This window comes from Ornithorhynchus anatinus, unplaced genomic scaffold, assembly GCF_004115215.2.
Source record: "Ornithorhynchus anatinus isolate Pmale09 unplaced genomic scaffold, mOrnAna1.pri.v4 scaffold_264_arrow_ctg1, whole genome shotgun sequence".
Classification (NCBI taxonomy): Eukaryota; Metazoa; Chordata; class Mammalia; order Monotremata; family Ornithorhynchidae; genus Ornithorhynchus; species Ornithorhynchus anatinus.
Window position 1 is genome coordinate 2039513 of NW_024396743.1, and position 14813 is coordinate 2054325.

Below are 14813 nucleotides of genomic sequence, written 5' to 3' on the forward strand. Positions count from 1 at the left end.
CCTTTCCCCTCCCTGCTGGGGACACTGCCCGGGAGAGAGCACTGGACCCGCCGGGCCTCGGGGGACCCGGGTTCTAATTCCGGCACTACTACTGGTCTGCTGTGTGACTTTGGGCCGGTCGCTTCGCGTCCCTGGTCTCCTCATCTGGAAAATGGGTTTGCAATGCCCATTCATCCTCCCGCTTCGACTGTGCAGCGCCATGAGGGACAGGGACCGTGTCTGGCCTGTTGATTTTGCCTCTGATCCCAGCATTTGGCCCACGGTAAGTGCTTAACGCACACCACAGTGATCACTGTCATTAATAACGTTAAACACCTTCACAAGAGTTAGGGGGTCAGGTCCCGTGCCCCTTAAGTAATTGTGGTATTTGCTAAGGGCTTACTGTGTGCCAGGCACTGTATCAAGCGCCGGGGAGGAACACAAGCAAATCAGGTCGGACGCAGTCCCTGTCCCACACGGGGTTCACGGTCCTAATTCCCATTTTACAGATGAGGTCACCGAGGCCCAGAGAAGCAAAGTGACTTTGAGACCCAACCCAGCCCCCCAACCCGTGTAAAGATTCTTTTTTTAATGGTACTTTTTAAGCGCCTACAATGTGCCAGACGCTCTTCTGAGCTCTGGGGCAGATACAAGGTAATCAGGACGGACACCGTCGCCGTCCCACATGGGGCTCACAGTCTCAATTCCCGTTTTCCAGATGAGGTCACCGAGGCCCAGAGATGCAAAGTGCCTTGCCCAAAGGCGACACGGCTGACGAGTGGCGGAGCCGGGATGAGAACCCACCGCCTTCCGACTCCCAGGCTCGGGCTCTATCGGCTACGCCACGCCTACGCCTCCCCTTACCTCCACGGGGTCGTTCCCGTTGGACAGGATATCCAGCAGGTCGGCCGAGGAGACGAAGTAAAAGCGGGGAAAGGCCAACCGCTTGGTCTCCAAATACTCCGCCAGCGCCTTCTCGCAAATAGCCAGGCTGGAAGGAAGCGGCAGCTGCACCGTCACGGAAACCGCCCGGCCCCGGAACGCCCCTTCCCCATCGGCTTCCCAGACCCCCGTCTAACCTGCCCCAGAAGGCCTCTCGTTGGGTGGAGTCGACTTTTTTTGGTAAGCGCTTGCAATGTGTCAGTCGGTCCTATTTACTGAGCGCTTACTGTCAGTAGAGCAATAATAGTAATGATCGTGGCATTTGTTCAGCTCTTACTATGTGCAAGGCACCGTATTAAGGGCTGGGGCATTCAAGGTATTCACCAGATATTCACTTTGGACACAATCCCTATCCCACACTGGGCTCGCAGTCTTCATCCCCATTTCGGAGATGAGGGAACTGAGGCCCAGAGAAGTTGAGTGACTTGCCCAAAGTCACACAGCAGACACGTGGCGGAGCCAGGGATGAGAACCCAGGTCCTTTTGACTCCCAGGCCCGGACTCTCTCCACTAGGCCAAAAGCTCTTGGGAGAGGACAATATAACAATAAACAGACACATTCCCTGCCCACAACGAGCTGACAGTCTAGAGGGGGAGACAGACATGAATAGACGTAAATAAATGACCGATAAGTGGTGTGGGGCTGGGAGGGGGGACGAATGAAGGGAGCGAGTCGGGGCGACGCAGAAGGGAGTGGGAGAAGAGGAAAGTGGGGCTTAGTCAGGGAAGGCCTCTTGGAGGAGATGGGCCTCTAACCACTTGGACTCATTTCGCCCCGGTGAGAGGCCATGGATCTCTGTCGGTCTCCCCCCGCCCCTCCCCGGGCCCCCCAGGTTCACCTTTTCTGAAGGGCTTCCAGCTCCTCGTACAGGCCCGGCTTGCTCGTGGCTTCCACCACGTTGGGTGTCTTCACCGCGTCCGCCATCAGTTGCTTTGGAGAGAAAGTGGGGAGCCCCCCCCGTCCCCAACCACCCCCAACACTGTCAGCTCGTTGCGGGCAGGGACTGTGCCTGTTTACTGCTCTATTCTCCTTTCCCCAGTGCTTAGTACAGTGCTCTGCATATAGTTGGGCCTCGATAAATACGATCGACGATTGGATCCCGACTCTGTTATACTGTCCTCTCCCGAGAGCCTCGTACAGTGCCCTGCACAAAGTGAGTGCTCAATAAATACCAGTGATTGTTAGAGTGATTGGCTGGAGGTTCTGGACGCTTCCCGTGGGCAGTTGAAAAGAATAAAACGGGCAAATTATTTTGTTTCTCTGGGCCTCAGTTACCTCATCTATAAAACATGGGGATTAAAAACGCAAGCCCAACGTGGGACAGGGACTGAGTCCACCCCGACGAACCTGTATCCACCCCAGCGCTCAGAACAGTGCTTGGCCCATAGTGAGCACTCCAAAGGGACCGTGGTTATCATTAATCGTTATTATCCCAGCGCCGGGCCGGGAAGGAGCACCTGATAGAGGACGTCCTCCGAGCCCCTGGCACGGGCCGGGGTGGGCCCCTCTCACCTTGAAATCGCGGTCGATGACGTCGAAGCGCTGGGAGTCGGCGGGGAGCTGGGCCCGGATGTCCTCGGAGCCGATGAAGATGCTCTCCAGGTGGCTCCAGGTGCGCTGGACCTCGAACCAGATGGTGATGACCGAGTCGGCGGTGGACAGCTTCTGCTGCCAGCCCGTCACCTCCTGCAGGAAGTGGGCCAGGTACTTGGACGTCATCAGGTTCTGCAGCTGCACCTGGTTGTCCTCCAGCGTCTCCACCAGGACCTCGTCCGACTTGAGGAGCGGGGTGCCGGTCCGGCTGTGGGGCTCGTGCTCGAACTCCATGGCCGACCAGGTCGCGTCCAGGGCTCTCAGGACCTGTCGGGCCGGAGGGGCGGGGCGTGAGGGCGGCGGGGACGGCGACCCACCGTCAGCTCGTTGCGGGCAGGGCGGTGGGTCTGTTTAGTGTTCTACTGGACGCTTCCAAACGCTTAGTCTAGTGCTCTGCTCACGCTAAGCGCTCAATAAATACCATCCATCAGTTGACTGAGGGACCTCAGACCTCTCGCCCACATCTTGTCTCCGGTCTGGAACGCCCTCCCCCTCTTCATATCCAATCGACAATGTCTCTCCCCCCTTTCAAAGCCTTATTGAAGACCCATCTCCTCCAAGAGGCCTTCCCTGACTTAGCCTTCCTTTCCTCTCCTCCCATTCCCTCTGCATCACCCTGACTTGCTCCCTTTATTCATCCCCTCTCCCAGCCCCACGGCACTTATGTCCACATCTGTCATTTATTTCTATTAATGTCTGTCTTCCCATCTCGACTGCAAGTTCCTGGTGGGCAGGGAATGTGCCTGTTCTAAGCTTATCTTGGACTCTCCCAAAGCACTTAGCACAGTGCTCTGAACACGTACAGTCTGCCTAACTGTGTGTTGCGGTCAGTGTTCGGCACCCATCTGGACTCTAAGCAGAGAATATGGACAGATCATTTTTTTGGTTGTTTTTAATGGTATTTGTTAAGTGCTTACTATGTGCCAGGTACTAAACCCAGCGCTGGGCTGGCTACGAGCTAATCAGATTTGGTCCTGCTTCCTGTCCTCTTCGGGGCTCACGGTCTTTATCCCCGTTTTACAGAGGTCCAGAGAAGTGAAGTGACTCGTCCAAGGTCACACGGCAGATGAGCGGCGGGGCCGGGATTAGACCCCAGGTCCCAGGCCCGGGCTCGATCCACTAGGCCTCGCTGCTTCTCCTTTGGTGGGTGGGGGCCCGCTTCACCTGAAGCCTACCTTTTCCATCCCGGACTCTTTCACGGCTTTATCCACGATGCCCCGGACCTCATCCTCGAAGTTGTGGAGGTTCAGCTGGAGCAGGTCGGCCAGGGTGGTGTTCTCTGACATCTCGAACTTCACCTGCAGGGCGGCCACAGCTTCACGGTCAATCCGTCCATCAGTCGAGCGATCGATCCAGCAACGGGAGTCCCCGGGGGGCTAACCGCGCGCAGAGCCCTGGGTGAAGCGCTCGGGAGAGTGCGATAAGGCGGGTGAGGGTCGGCGCGACTCCTGCCCACGGGGAGCTTCCAGTCTAGGAGAATCCTCATCCCGGCTCTGCCCCTTGTCTGCTGTGTGACCTGGGGCAAGTCGCTTCACTTCTCTGGGCCTCAGTTCCCTCATCCGGAAAATAGGAACTCAAACCGTGAGCCCCACGTGGGGACACGGACTGTTTCCAACACGATTAGCTCGTATCTCAGTGCTTAGTGTCTGGCACATAGCAAGCGCTTCACAGACACCATTAAACACCCCACCCATCCACCCCCAAACCAAAACCCACTTGCCAACCAATGGCAGAGCACCCACTGGGTCAGCAGTGAGAGACGGGGACCACTCCCTCCCCTCCGGGAGCTCACAGTCGCAGCATTCAGCACAGTGCTCTGGACTGAAAGCGTCTCCAGGGTAGGGAGCGCGTCTACTTCTTCATAGTCATATTTATTGAGCGCTTCTTCTTCTTAATAGTCAAAGGTATTTATCGAGCGCTTATTCCTCTTAACGGTCAATTGTATTTATTGAGCGTTTACTGTGAGCAGAGCACTGTACTGAGCGCTCGGGAGAGTAGACTATAATAATACGATAAGACCGGGAGCAGGGGGTTGTGGTAGGAAGCCTGACAGGAAGTCCCCCGGACTCACGCTGGACACCCCCTTCTCTCCCGCCCACGGGTCGGTGGGGGGGGGGTCACCCCGGGGGTCTCGGGGGGGGCACCTGGGTGGCCTGCATGAGCTGCTGCCAGTGCCGATCCCGGATGGCGGGGTTCTGCAGCTCGTTCACGGCCCTCAGGGAGGTGATCATGTTCTTCACGGTGTTGTCCAGCCCCGTGAAGGCGTCCCAGGCCCTGGTCTCCTTGTCCAGGCTGCGCACGTCCTTGGCGAACTTCTTGCAGTCGATGTCCATCTGCTCGATGTTGATCTCTTTCCACCTGGTCGTCTTCCAGTCGTCGATGCTGGCGTTCACCTGCAAGAGGGTCGGATGTTCCCCACGCCGTCGGAGCCCGCCCTCCTTCCCTGGAATTCGTTTCTTTCTATTACTGTCTGCCCCTCTCTAGCCTGGAAGCTCACTGTGGGCAGGGAATGGGTCTTTTCTACTACTACTACTACTAATGCTAGTATTTAAGCGCTTACTGTGTGCCAAGCACTGTTCTAAGCGCTGGGGTAGATACAAGGTGATCGGGCTGTTCCACGTGGGGCTCACAGTCTTCACCCCCATTTTCCAGATGAGGTAACTGAGGCACAGAGAAGTGAAGTGACTTGCCAAAAGTCACACAGCTGATAAGTGGCGGAGCCGAGATTAATAATAATAATAATAATGTTGGTATTTGTTAAGCGCTTACTATGTGCCGAGCACTGTTCTCAGCGCTGGGGTAGACACAGGGGAATCGGGTTGTCCCACGTGGGGCTCACGGTCTTAATCCCCATTTTACAGATGAGGTAAGTGAGGCACCGAGAAGTAAAGTGACTTGCCCAAAGTCACACAGCTGCCAAGTGGCCGAGCCGGGATTCGAACCCATGACCTCTGACTCCAAAGCCCGTGCTCTTTCCACTGAGCCACCGCAATCTCTGGGTACAATGTTGTGCACCCACTAAGCGCTCAATAAATATGACTGACTGACTGGCTCCCTCCCTCCATCCAACGGTGATGTGTATAAGTGATATTTCATCACAGTCTCTGAACTGTCAGCTCGTTACAGACGGAGAAGGTGTCTGCTAATTCTGTTGTCTGGACTCTTCCAAGCCCTTAGTACAGTTCTCTGCACATAGTGAGCGCTCAATAAACACCACTGAGTGATTGAGGATGATATCCTATTAACTCCTCCTCTAGACGGTAAGCTCATTACAGGCAGGGAACGTGTCTGCTAATTCTGTCGTATTGGACTCTCCCAAGCCCCTAGCACAGTGCTCTGCACACAGTAAGCGCTCGATCGATATTATCGATTGATTGATAACACCATTAACTGTGGTATTGGTTAAGCGCTTACTATGTGCCAGGCACTGGACTACTGTAGCTTCAAGCCAATCGGGTTGGATACAGCCCCTGACCACGTAGGGGACTCCCGTTTTCCGAATGAGGGAACCGAGGCCCAGAGGAGTGAAGTGACTTTGCCGAGGTCACAAGGCAGACGAGCGGTGTAGCGGCGACCATCCTGGATCTTCCTGGCCCGTAGAAGTCTGCCGATAAACTTTCCTCAGCAGGAGACCCCCTCCGTTTTGGGGCAACGGGGAGAGTTCTGCTCGGTCACCCCTACCTAGCGGCCCGGGACTCACGGGCAAAACCCGGTGGGGAGAACGGGTATCTCCTCCCTGTTTTATGGAAGAGATCACCGAGGCACAGGTGAGGTTAAAGGTCACGCAGCGGGCAGGTGACAGAGCCGGGACCCCAGCCCGGGACTCTCCACTCCCGGGCTCTTTCCGCCACGTCCCCCGCCAGGTAGGAGAACGACCCGCTGGGGGTGGTCCCTCTTCAGTCAGTTGCCCTTACTGAGCCGTTTGCCGTGTGGAGAGCACTGGACTTAAAGGCTTGGGAGAGGGCCACGTGACGGTAAACAGATACATTCCCTGCCCGCAGCGAGCTTACCCTCTTGGACGGGAGGGACCGGGGCCTGACACTCACCAGCACGATCATGTCCCAGAGTTCCTTGAGCAGGCGCACTTCCCTGTGGCAGGTTTTCAGCTGCCTGTAATCCGGCACGGACACCTCGAACAGGCCGGCCGACTTGGACAGAGCGTCCATGGCCCCTTCCATGGACACGATGCTCTTCTGTTGCTGGGGACGGGAGGAAGGTTCATGCCTTCGATTCATCCCATCTTACTTTTTGAGCGCCTGCTGGGTGCAGAGCTCCGCGGCTGCCCCGCTCCATCGGACGGGGCGGGGCGCCCGGGTCCCCACGCCCCCGCGGCGGCGGGGTGCGGGAGGAAGGGGTGGGTTGCCTACCTTGTTTAGGGACTTGTAGGGATCAGGGTCCGCGAAGGCGAACGGGGCGTTCTGTCTGAACTTCTCCCGGAATTCGTGCTGCTTGAGCTGGTGGCGGAAGGAGGTAGGACCCAACAGGTCACCGGGGCCGGCGGAGGCGGACGACCCCTCCGTCTCCCGCCGCACCCCTCCCCCCGGACGCACCTCGAACTGCTGACATTTCCTGCGGATGATGTTGACCTCGTTGGCTTGCAGAGGAGCCACGTTCTGCTTGACTTGGAGGGACAGTTTCTTCAGGTTGGTCCACTGCTCGGGCAGCTCCTGGGGCGAGCAGAGGGGCCGGGGAGACGCGGGGTCGGACGCCGCGCGGCCCGGCCCCGGTGGGGTCGCCACGGGTGTCCCAACGGGGATGAGGTCGGCACGTCGAAGCCCTGACGATGTGCCGAGCGCCGGGGCGGACGCAGTTAACAATAACAACCGTGGTATTCGTTCGGCGCTTACTTTGTGCCAGGCACTGTTCCAATCCCCGGGACGGATACGAGCTAGTCCGTTTGGACACAGCCCACGTCCCACTTGGGCCTCACCTTCTGAATCACCCCCATTTTACAGATGAGGTCACAGAGGTACAGAGAAGTGAAGCCGATTGCCCCAGGTCACACAGCGGACCGGTGGCGGAGCTGGGATTGGAACCCAGGTCCTTCCGACTCCCAGGCCTGCCTGTGCTCTATCCACTAGGCCACGCTGCTGCTCAGTCGTAGTGGAAGAATTACCCGGTAATAGTTCTAGTAGCAGAAATAGCATTAGCAGAACATGTAGTGTGGCAAAAGGAGGACTAGAAGTCAGGGAAGTAGGATGGCCTAGTGGATAGAGCAGCACGGGCCTGGGAATCAGAAGGTCATGGGTTCTAATCCCTGCTCCGCCACTTCTCCGCTGTGACACCGCGGGCGAGTCACTTCACTTCTCTGGGCCTCAGTTCCCTCATCTGGAAAACGGGGGTTGAGACGGTGAGCCCCACGTGCGACAGGGACTGCGTCCAACCCCATTTCCTTGGATCCGCCCCGGCGCCTAGTACAGCGCCTGGCACACGGTAAGCCCTTACCGAATACCACAATCATTATTATCATTATTAATAGTACTGCCACTGCTAGTTCTGGTAGCAGAAGTAGGATCAGTAGTAATAATAAAAAGAATAATAATAATGATGGTGTTCGTTAGGTGCTTACGAAGTGCCGGGCACTGTACTTAGAGAAGCAGCGTGGCTCAGTGGAAAGAGCACGGGCTTTGGAGTCAGGGGTCATGAGTTCGAATCCCAGCTCTGCCACTTGACAGCTGTGTGACTGGGGGCAAGTCACTTCACTTCTCTGTGCCTCAGTTACCTCGTCTGTAAAATGGGGATTAAGACTGTGAGCCCCACGTGGGACAACCCGATTCCCCTGTGTCTACCCCAGAGCTTAGAACAGTGCTCTGCACATAGTAGGTGCTTAACAAATACCAACATTATTATTATTATTACGCACTGGGGTGGGTACAAGCAAATCGAGCTGGACAATGGGCTCACACTCTTAATCCCCATTTTTTACAGGTGAGGTAACTGAGGCCCAGAGAAGTGAAGTGACTTGCTTACGGTCACACAGCAGACAGGTGGCGGGGCCGGGAAGAGAACCCATGACCTTCTGACTCCCGGGCTCTATCCACTGCGCCACGCCGCTTCTCGATAGGATAGGACAGCAACGGGATTACGATAAATTTACCGAGGGCGGGGAATGTGTGTGGCTGTTTATTGTTCCCTTGTCCTCTCCGCAGGGCTTAGTACAGTGCTCTGCACACAGTAAGCGCTCAATGAATACGAACGGCTGACTAGTTGTTCTAACAGTTCTTGTGGCAGAAGGAGGAGTAATCCTCGGAGACCCGTCAGGTCCTGGGTCCAGCGGGATCATCCCGCACCGCTCCCCGGCGCTTAGCGTAGTGTGCCGCGCTGTGGGCGGGCGGCCCGGGTCGGGGGCGGGGAGGGGGAACCCACGTGGAGCTGCAGGTGGATCTCCTCAGGCATCTCCTCGCCGTACACCTTGAGCAGCTCGACGGTCTGCTTGAGCGGCTCGAACATGTTGTCCGTGGACAGCTGGCGGTCCTTGACCCTGAGGAGCTGGGCCATGACCTCCACCAGCCCGTCGTAGTCGCCCTCTTGCAGCGGCTTCGTCAGCCCGGCCCGGGTGTCCTTCAGGAACGTGTCCAGCTCCGCCAGGCTGCCGGGCGATTGCGGGAGACGGAGAAATAATAATGCCGGTATCTGGTAAGCGCTTACTATGTGCAGAGCACCGTTCTAAGCGTTGGGGGAGATACAGGGTCATCAGGTTGTCCCGCGTGAGGCTCACAGTTAATCCTCATTTTACAGATGAGGTAACTGAGGCCCAGAGAAGTGAAGTGACTCGCCCACAGTCACACAGCTGACGAGGGGCAGAGCCGGGAGTCGAACCCATGACCTCTGACTCCAAAGCCAAGGGTCTTTCCACTGAGCCACGCTGCTTCCCTTTAATGTTGGTATTTGTTAAGTGCTTACTATGTGCAGAGCACCGTTCTAAGCACTGGGGTGGATACAGGGGAATCGGGTTGTCCCACGTGAGGCTCACAGTTAATCCTCATTTACAGATGAGGTAACTGAGGCACAGAGAAGGGAAGTGACTCGCCCCCAGTCACACAGCTGACAAGTGGCCGAGCTGGGACTGGAACCCATGACCTCTGACTCCCAAGCCCGGGCTCTTTCCACTGAGGCGCGCTGCTTCTCTAAAGGCGGGTCTGGTAAGCGCTCGCCGGGGGCCGGGCACTGTGCTAAGCGCCGGGGCAGACCCAGGTCAATCGATCCGTGGTGTTTATCGAGCGCTTTCTGTGTGGGCTGTGAGCTCTAGACTGTAAGCTCGTTGCGGGCGGGGAACGTGTCTGTCTATTGTATTGTCCTCTCCCAAGCGCTTCGTACAGCGCTCCGCTCACGGTAAGCGCTCAATAAATACAACCGAATGACTGAATGAATCAAAGTGCGAACGACCGGCCGAGGGACAGAGTGTGAGGGGGAGAGAGGAGGTGCGCGGGCCCTCTCCTCCCAGGAGACCCCGGCTTGCCCTTTCCGTTGCCCCCCAGGCTCGGGGGGCTACCTGGTGGTGACGTGCTGCTTGAGGTGCTGTTTGAACATGAGGCTCCAGCGCTTGACGGTGTTAAGGAGGGCCTGCTTGAAGGGGCGGCAGTCGCTCTGTAACCAGCCGTTGAAGCTCTTCACGTTCTCAAACTTGATCACTTCTTCATACAGCTTCTCGTACGTGTCGATCTGGGGCAAGAGAAAGAAAATGGACACAACGCCCCCTCTTACCTCGGTTGCCCCCCGCCCTGCCCCGGTTTGGTCGAGGTGGCTCCGGGAGCTTTGGGGGAAGGGCCGGGAGGGGGAGGCCGGTCCGGAGGCAGGGGGATGGACCGAGAGACCTCCCGCGGTTCCGTGACCCTCCGGCCCACGACGGCGGTCCAACGCCTGCGGCTTCCGAGGGGAGGGGAACCCAGATGGGCTCTGACCCAGGGATGGCCCGAGGGGTCCTTACCTCCTCCTCCTCGTCATCATCACCCCCAGTGATATTTAGTCAGCGCCTACTCTGTGCAGGGTACCGCGCTAAGCGCCCGGGGAGCGTCCACTACAACAGAGTCGACAGACACATTCCCTGCCAACAACCCGTGGGGCTTAGAGGAAAGAGCCCGGGGCCCGGGAGTCGGGACGACCTGGGTTCCGGTCCCGGCTCTACCCCTTGTCTGCTGCGTGACCCCGGGCAAATCACTCCAGTTCTCCGGGCCTCATCTGGAAGATGGGGATGAAGCCTGGGGGCCCTGGGTGGGACGGGGCCCGTGTCCCACCTGATGATCTCGTATCTTACCCCAGCGTTTAGTACAGTGCCCGCCTAGTAAACGCGTCCAAGCCGATCAGCTCGTATCCATCCCGGCTCTTAGAAGGGTGCCGGTCACCCACTAAACGCTTCACGGAAACCATCATTACGACTAGTAAACGCTTAACAATGGCCTTTTAAGGAACCCCAGAGATCAACCGGCCGACGGCCTGGAGGGGGAAAGCGGAACCCAGCGAAAATGGAGAGGGTGAATGGTTTCGGGGGGGTCACCTGCTGCTGGAACACGTCGAGGGTGGGGGGCGAGGGGGAGAACGCGTCTTCACCCCGGGCCTCCAGCTCCTCGGGGGTGCACGCACGCCCGTAGGTCAGGAAGTGCTGCATGAACTGGTGCGGGACGTCGGTCCACAGGTAGGAGTACTTCTCAAACGAGTCCTCGTACTCCTCCGCCTGCTTCATGGCGCTCACCGCCCTCCCGATCACCTCCTCCCTCATCTCCGTCAGCTCTGCGTCGTCCTCCAGGTCCACCTGCGGCGGGGAGGGGTCGCGTGGTACCATCCGCACCCCTCCCCTTCCCCCGGCCCCTCCCGCTCCGGGGCAGGCTCCGCCATCGGCTCGCCGGGCGAGCCCGGAGCGGGGACCCCCCACCTTGTAGCTGAGCTTGTCCCGGGCCAGGCGGGGGATGAATTTGGAGGCGTTGTAGACGTCGTTCATGAGGCTCTCCAGGTCCTCCAGGAAGCCGCGTTCGGCGCCCATCTCCAGGGTCGGGTTGTAGGCCAGCTCGCCGCCGTCCAGCTCCAGCCGCACCTCGAACAGCGGGGCCGAGGTGCCCTGGGAACGGACCCCCAGCCCAGGTGGCGTCAACCCCGCCGCCCCCCACCCCGGCACGGTCACGCCCCGGGCGGGGCCTCGGGCCCTGGCCCTCCCCGCCGGCCCTCCAGAGCTGGAAGTCCTCAACGCAACCGGCTGGGCCCCCCGACCGGACCCTGGGCCTCGCGGTTGTGGGCTACAACTCTCTCCTTCTCCTCTTCCTCGTCTCGCTCTCCTTTCTCCTCCCACATCTCTCTCCTCTCTCCCTCATCTCTCCCTCTCCTCTCCCTTCTTTCCGCCTTCCTCATCTTTCTCCTCTCCCATCTCTCTTTCTCTCTCCTCTTTCTCTCTGTTTCTCCCCACTCCCTCCAGGCTGCCCTCTCTCTCCCCTCTCCCTGGGGCTCCAACCCTCCCTCTCCTCACCCCCGCTTCCCCCACTTCCGCCTCTCCTCCTCAGCCCCCGTTTCCCTCCCTCCTCTTTTTTACGGTATCTGTTAGGCACTTATTATGGTGTCAAGCACCGTTCTAAGCGCCGGGGTAAATATACGCTTTATCAGCGCTCGATAAATACGACTGAATGAATGCCGAGCGTTCCGACGGACAAGACTTTAACGACCCGGGACGGTCTTCCCCTTCATCCAGCCACGCCCTCGGGAGGACCCTTCCCCACTTTTTGAAAACGTCCCCGGTGCGGGGGACGGCCACGTACGTCAAGAGCCATGTTGTTCAGGAAGTACTGCAGTGATCTGTGAATGAAATTGTTAAATCCCTCCAGGACCTTGCTGTCGACGTAGGCGACGTATTCCTTCCACGGGGCAGTCGCCGTGTCGGCTCTGAACGCCGCCGCGTTCTCCTAATAAAATATAATCACTGTGGCATTTCTGAAGCGCTCACTGTGTGCCAGACACTGAACTAAGCGCCGGGGTGGATACAAGCAAATTGGGAGGAGGCCGGTCCTCACCCGGGCGACGCCAGAGGCCGGTCCCAAGGCAGACGGTCGCTTCCCAAGCTCCGGCCGGTCTGGACCCACCGCGACCGCCCTCCTGACCTCGGGGTCAGGGGTCTGGGGGACAGGGGTGGGGGCTGGCGGTGCCCAGGGCCCCTTACCGTCACCATGCCGATGATCTTCTGCCCGGCGTCCTTCACGGCGGTGTAGCGCTTGTTCAGGGTGGGCACCCTCCCATCCACGTCCAGCAGGGCTTCTTTCTTGTCCTTCCTCTCGAACATGGGGCTGGCGGACCAGTCCTGAGGAGGCAACGCCAGAGGCTTGGGGGTGTCGTCTGTGGGGGTGGGGGCGGGGGGAGGTCCAGCCACCTTGGGGCCGACATCTGCTGGGGGAAGCGGGGGTGAGGGAAGCGGGGGTGACCGGCTGACCCCCTCCGACCTGCATGACTTGGACAATGGCATCCACGTTCTGTTTGGCCTTCTGGATCCTGGTCTCCAGACCGTAGAGCAGGTCCCTCATCTCCTGGATGTACTCCAACACCCCTAAGGAGGACAACGGTAGCTCTTCTGCGCTCGCTGTGTGTCGACCGCCACGCTCGGTGCCGGGGCAGAGGCAAGGAGATCGGGGGAGGCCCGAGGCTCAGTCTGAGGTGGGAGGGTGGGGAGAATGGGTGCTCCATCCCCGTTATGCAGAGGAGGAAACTGAGGCTCGGAAAGGAGAGGTAACTTGCCCAAGTCCATGGAGCGCGGGGGGGGGGGGGGGACTGGGAAAGAAGCGCAAAAGGAGGTGTGGGAGAGCGCGGGAAGCTTCCGATTGGCCGGCGGGGGCCGATCCGGATCAAAACCGTGAGGAGCAGAGTGGCCTGATGGATAGAGCGCGGGCCCGGGATCCATCAATCGACAGTATTTATCGAGCGCTTAATCTGCTGGCTCCTCGTGGGCCGGGGACGAGTCTACCCACTCTGTTCTGTCGTACTCTCCCAAGCGCTTCGTACGGTGCTCTGCACACAGTAAGCGCTCAACAAATACCACTGACCGATTGGCGTCTGTGTCCCTCTCGACCGTAAGCTCGTCACGGGCAGGGAACGTGTGTGTTTACTGTTGTATTGGGCTCTCCCAAGAGCTCTGCACGTGGTAAGCGCTCAATGAATACGATCGACTGACCGACCGTTACACTGTCCTCTCCCAGGCGCTTCGTCCAGTGCTCTGCGCCCGGTGAGCGCTCGATAAGTAACATCCACCGACTGACTGGCAAGTCCGTCGGAGCGTGAGACTCGCTGCTCGGTCGCTGCCGCGGGTGGGTGAGGTGGGTTGGGGGGGGGGGGGGGGCTGTCCGCCCCCCAGGCCGAGGGCCGTTGTTTGGATGCCCCCGGGACCCCGGGTTTCAGGGCCCCGGGGGTGAAGCGGTACCTTCGCTGTTCCAGAACAACGTGGTCTCGGCTGCCTGCAGCTTCACGTCAATCCCTTCCAGTTCAGCCTCGATGAGGGGGAACTCTACCGACAGGATGTTGGTCTTTATCTGGGGGATCGAGCGGGTGAGGAGTGTCCAGCCAAGGGCCCGTCCCTTCCCCTCCCCCTGCTCAATATAATAATAATTAGAGTACTTGGTAACCACTTACTATGTGCCAAGCACTGTTCTAAGCGCTGGGGTAGATACAAGTTGTCCTGCAAGGGGCCCATGGTCTTCATCCCCCATTTTACGGACGAGGGATCCGAAGCCCAGAGAAGTTGTTGCTATCGTTCTTGTCTGTCCGTCTCCCCCGATTAGACCGTAAGCCCGTCAAAGGGCAGGGACTGTATCTGTTACCGATTTGTACATTCCAAGCGCTTAGTACAGTGCTCTGCACATAGTAAGCGCTCAATAAATACTATTGAATGAATGAAAGTGAAGTGACTTGCCCGAGGTCACACAGCAGACAAGGGGCGAAGCTGGGATTAGAACCCAAATCCTTCTGCCTCCCAGGCCCGTGCTCTAGCCACTTGGCCACAGACAGTGCCTGATGCATAGTAAGTGTGTAACAAATTCTGTAATTATTATTATTATTATACCGTCCTTCCCCAAGCACTCAGTCCAGTGCTCTGCAAGCAGTGAGCACTCAATAAATCCCACTGATGGATCGAATGGAGGGTGAACGGGCCCACCAGCTTGCTGCGCTAAGCTCTGTGCTGAATGCTGGGGTGGACGCGATCAAACGGGGCCCAGTCCCTGACCCACGGTCGGGGGGTCGCGCTCTAAGGGGGGGAGGGGCAACGGGAGCCGGCGGAGGGTTTGGGGGCGAGGAGAGGCTTGGGAGGGGAGATGGTCCGTGTGCTCGGAGTGGA

At 58.5% G+C, this 14813-nt stretch overlaps 1 protein-coding gene across 1 annotated transcript in view; it reads right to left on the reverse strand.

The window, feature by feature from the left end:
• Positions 1-14813, reverse strand: part of DNAH17 (dynein axonemal heavy chain 17) — a 59422-nt gene that overhangs the window by 34525 nt on the left and 10084 nt on the right. Inside the window, 16 exon segments of the mRNA XM_029056831.2 lie at positions 844-970; positions 1761-1852; positions 2435-2782; positions 3691-3813; positions 4660-4908; positions 6562-6714; positions 6883-6969; positions 7066-7182; positions 8882-9104; positions 10008-10177; positions 11010-11264; positions 11385-11567; positions 12256-12399; positions 12654-12791; positions 12931-13034; positions 13902-14010. Of these exon segments, the coding sequence (XP_028912664.1) occupies positions 844-970; positions 1761-1852; positions 2435-2782; positions 3691-3813; positions 4660-4908; positions 6562-6714; positions 6883-6969; positions 7066-7182; positions 8882-9104; positions 10008-10177; positions 11010-11264; positions 11385-11567; positions 12256-12399; positions 12654-12791; positions 12931-13034; positions 13902-14010 (2622 nt within the window).